The 3,506-nt window shown below is 36.0% G+C and overlaps 1 protein-coding gene and 1 long non-coding RNA gene across 2 annotated transcripts; both read left to right on the top strand.

Moving 5' to 3' along the window:
- Positions 1-1,855, top strand: LOC143564499 (AIG2-like protein D). The gene is made up of 5 exons (XM_077051758.1): positions 1-152; positions 664-736; positions 1,279-1,371; positions 1,553-1,636; positions 1,728-1,855. Exons 1-5 carry the CDS (start codon positions 1-3, stop codon positions 1,815-1,817), a joined length of 492 nt encoding a protein of 163 aa, XP_076907873.1. The 3' UTR covers positions 1,818-1,855.
- Positions 1,856-2,196: 341 nt separating this feature from the next.
- Positions 2,197-3,115, top strand: LOC143564498 (uncharacterized). Its single transcript, XR_013140887.1, has 3 exons — positions 2,197-2,318; positions 2,402-2,542; positions 2,930-3,115. It is a non-coding gene; the product is annotated as an uncharacterized LOC143564498 (long non-coding RNA).
- Positions 3,116-3,506: the final 391 nt, after the last annotated feature.

The following is a 3,506-nucleotide window of genomic DNA, read 5'->3' as shown; positions in this document are numbered from 1 at the left end:
ATGGCGATGGCGTCATCCGGTGCGGTTGGTGGTGGCAGTAACAGTAACAAGAAGCATACGGTGTTCGTTTACGGCAGCCTCTTAGCTGACGATGTCGTTCAAGTCCTCCTCAACCGTCTCCCACAAGTCTCCCCTGCCATCCTTAATGGCTAGTCAGTCTCCCTATTCTATATTATTATTATTATTATTATTATTATTATTATTATTAATTTATTATTATCCCAACTTCTTTGTATTTTCTATCTATTTATTCAAATCCTAACATAATCATCTTATTTATCCCTAAATTAGTTTACTATGTGATTGACATGAATGAATTAGGCCGATCTCTAGCCGACTCGCGATCCTATTAATATATATAATGTTATGAATAACTAAATAATATATGTTATGTTATATATAAAATTATTACTGAGAAAAAAATAATTTGAATATATAAAAATTAACTAGTTACAAAAAATAAATAGTAAACGAGCCCAAGCTGAGCTCGGGTTTGAGAAAGTACTCACAAGCCGAGCTCGACCTTTAGAAATAAAGATCTAAATGACCTTGAGCTTTGTGTAAGTTAAGCGAGCCGAAGCTTGGGCTCGGCTCGTTTGCACCCCTGAGTAGTTGCTTCAGCAGGAGCTTGTTGATAAGTCAATAATGATTTAATTGTTGTAGTCACAGGTTTAGCATCAAAGGCCGCGATTATCCTGCAATTTTACCTGTAGAGAATAAGAAAGTCACAGGGAGGGTATGTTCATCATTCACTTCATATGCTCTCATTTCCATTCTTAAGCCCGGCAGCTTGGGCTGGGTCAAAACGGGTCGTTTTTATCAATATGGTTGCGTGAACGTAGTACCAAGAAGGGTCCATTCTTATCTACTATGTTCATGCAACTTACGTCCTATGGGTGGGTCTGATTTAGTGATTTTTTTAGTTTACTATATGGAAGTCATTAGCAGAATTCAACAAATACAAGCATATTTCTGTGGTTGTGATTGCCAAAATTTTTACGCAAAGATCGGTCTGACAAAATTGAGTCAGTTTGATATATGGATGTCTTATGTTTTTTAAAACTTATACTCTGCCCCTTTCCAGTGTTGAAGTTGTTGAATTCTGCTAGTTTATGGGTATCGAAAGATTAATATTAAGAATCATTTAGTATAGGTTATAAAACACGGTATGTGGCAAAACATGATTGATATGTGCATGATAATATAAGACCATAAATGCTTATAAACGGCGCATACACGTATATACCAATTATCTAAATCGCCAAAAGTTTTGCGCAGGTTCTTATGAGGCTTTCTGCTACAGAATTAGATATCTTGGACATGTATGAAGATGAAGAGTATGACAAGCGGGTTGTTGATGTTTCTTTGCTGGTATGATTTTGTAAAAAAGTAAATAAATAACAATTTGAAAGGTTAAATGACATTCTGCAGAGTTGTATGTGTTCAAAGTTTAGGAAGATTTTACCCATCTTTCGATGCAGGAAATTGGTTTTAAAATCATTTACTTTTATATCAACAAATTGCAAGATAGATGATTCTAGTCTTTGTGCAGGATGCCTCTAAGGTCTTACAAGCCTATACATATGTTTGGGGCAATAGTACCCATCCTGATTTATACGGAGAATGGGATTTTGAGGTTGGCTTGTTGCAGATATCGTATTATTTAGGATCCTATCGCACTCTTTTCTCTCGTATATAAATCTTCCTGCATGTCGGTTTATTGATAGGAGTTTAAAGTGTCAAAGTTGAAAGGTTATTTGGCAATGACCAAGAACTATGTTAAAGAACTGGAGGACCCCGCAACCTTGCTACCTTGAATCATCACTCATCAGTACTGCTGTTTATAGACAATAATATTATATTCTTTGGAAATCTTGATTCAGTTCATGTGTTTCTTACATCCATACACCATCACAAAATGTTTTTCAGACAAATATTATGTTTTATTGACTAATGAACTATATGATTCTATATTGTTAAAAATAAACATGGTTGCTTGATTAATAAATTTATGATCATGCTGTAAATTTGGTTGCTTAATGAATTTATTTCAGACAATGACACAGAAAATGGATTAAATTTGCATAAATGAACAATGACACATTGTGTAATTTGTTGGCAACTAGAAGGCTGAATATTTGGGTATAATGGGTGGTGTGTATCCATCCTCATATTCTCCCTTTAAACCTTTATCCTCTGTTTCTTAAGGAACAAAAATGGTGTTTTTGAGTAGTATCAAGCTGCCACTGACACCTCTTATCTCTTTGAAATCCAGCAGGATTTCAAAGCCTGCACATTGCACATCTATTCAACTGCAGGTATTTTTGTGTAACAATTGCTTGAAACTTTGTCTTTTTGGTTTGTTAGAAACCGAGGCTGAAGATGATAATGTTTTATTTAGGCTATAACAGCAGATGCTGGGATTGAATGCCAGCCTTGTGAGGGGAGAGGATGGTTGGTTTGTGATTTCTGTAAAGGTCAAAAGACACATGTAAAATCGGAAACCAATCGCATCTATCGTAGATGTCCATCTTGCAGAGCTGTAAGTAACGTCGTTTTTTCTATGTAAAACGTGTTACATATTATAATCGGGCATCTGAATACTCAATATCCATAGTTTGTTAAAACTTATTATTGGGACTCTCAAGTCTCGGTTACATTTTTTTTTTACTATTTTAATCTTTATATTTAACTGCTAAGAAAAATAGAGAGAAAGGTAAATAAAGATAAAAAAAAAAAAAGAATTTGCGGGTAAGGTTTGGATAAACGAACCTGGTATCACCTAATGCCATACCCATCCAATTCTCTGTCCTGAATGCTTTGGGTTTGCCCATGGGGCTCGGGTCGGGCTCGTTTGCCATTCCTGTTGGTGTTGATCAACTTATTATAAGCTGCCTTTAATGTTGTATCTTTGATTCACTTATGTCAGGTTGGGTATGTGTTGTGTCCCAAGTGCAAGGTTTTCAAATGCGTTACTTTTCCTGACCAAAGTGATGTTGAAAGCTGAAGGCTTTTCGGCTTAAAGTTCAACCCCCCTGTGTTAATGGTGTCACGGGCGACTTGAAGCCTACTTGTTTTCATTGTTGATATTGGCTTTCTTTTATCTTTCAAGATGATTGAAGGGGTGTTAAGAATTGATTGTATCCTTTCGTAGCAAAACAAATCACACAATCTTACGATTCGATTACTATTATTTTAAAACTAGTATTTTGACCCCCCTGCGCTGCCCCGGGGGGGGGGGGGGGGTAGGGTTAAAATCGTAGCCGAAGCTCAGATTTCGGTGATCGAATAGTTAATCAACCTTCTTGAGTCTAATCATCATAGCTTCTAAAAATGACACAAACCCAAAGTTAAAAGATCCAACAATATGATGTCTACTCCCATACGATGTTGTTGGATGACTTGGATATACAAAACTTGCTGAAAAGTACTTGCAAAACAACTCATTAAACTTTTCAATAGCAAACCGAATCAGCCAAAAACCATGCCCTGTTAAAAATAAACTG

This window comes from Bidens hawaiensis, unplaced genomic scaffold, assembly GCF_021521415.1.
Source record: "Bidens hawaiensis isolate Kalapana, Puna unplaced genomic scaffold, B.hawaiensis_p1.1 tig00022011_1, whole genome shotgun sequence".
Lineage (NCBI taxonomy): Eukaryota > Viridiplantae > Streptophyta > Magnoliopsida > Asterales > Asteraceae > Bidens > Bidens hawaiensis.
The sequence above is the reverse complement of the archived record's forward strand: the minus strand, read 5'-3'. Positions and strand labels throughout refer to the sequence as shown.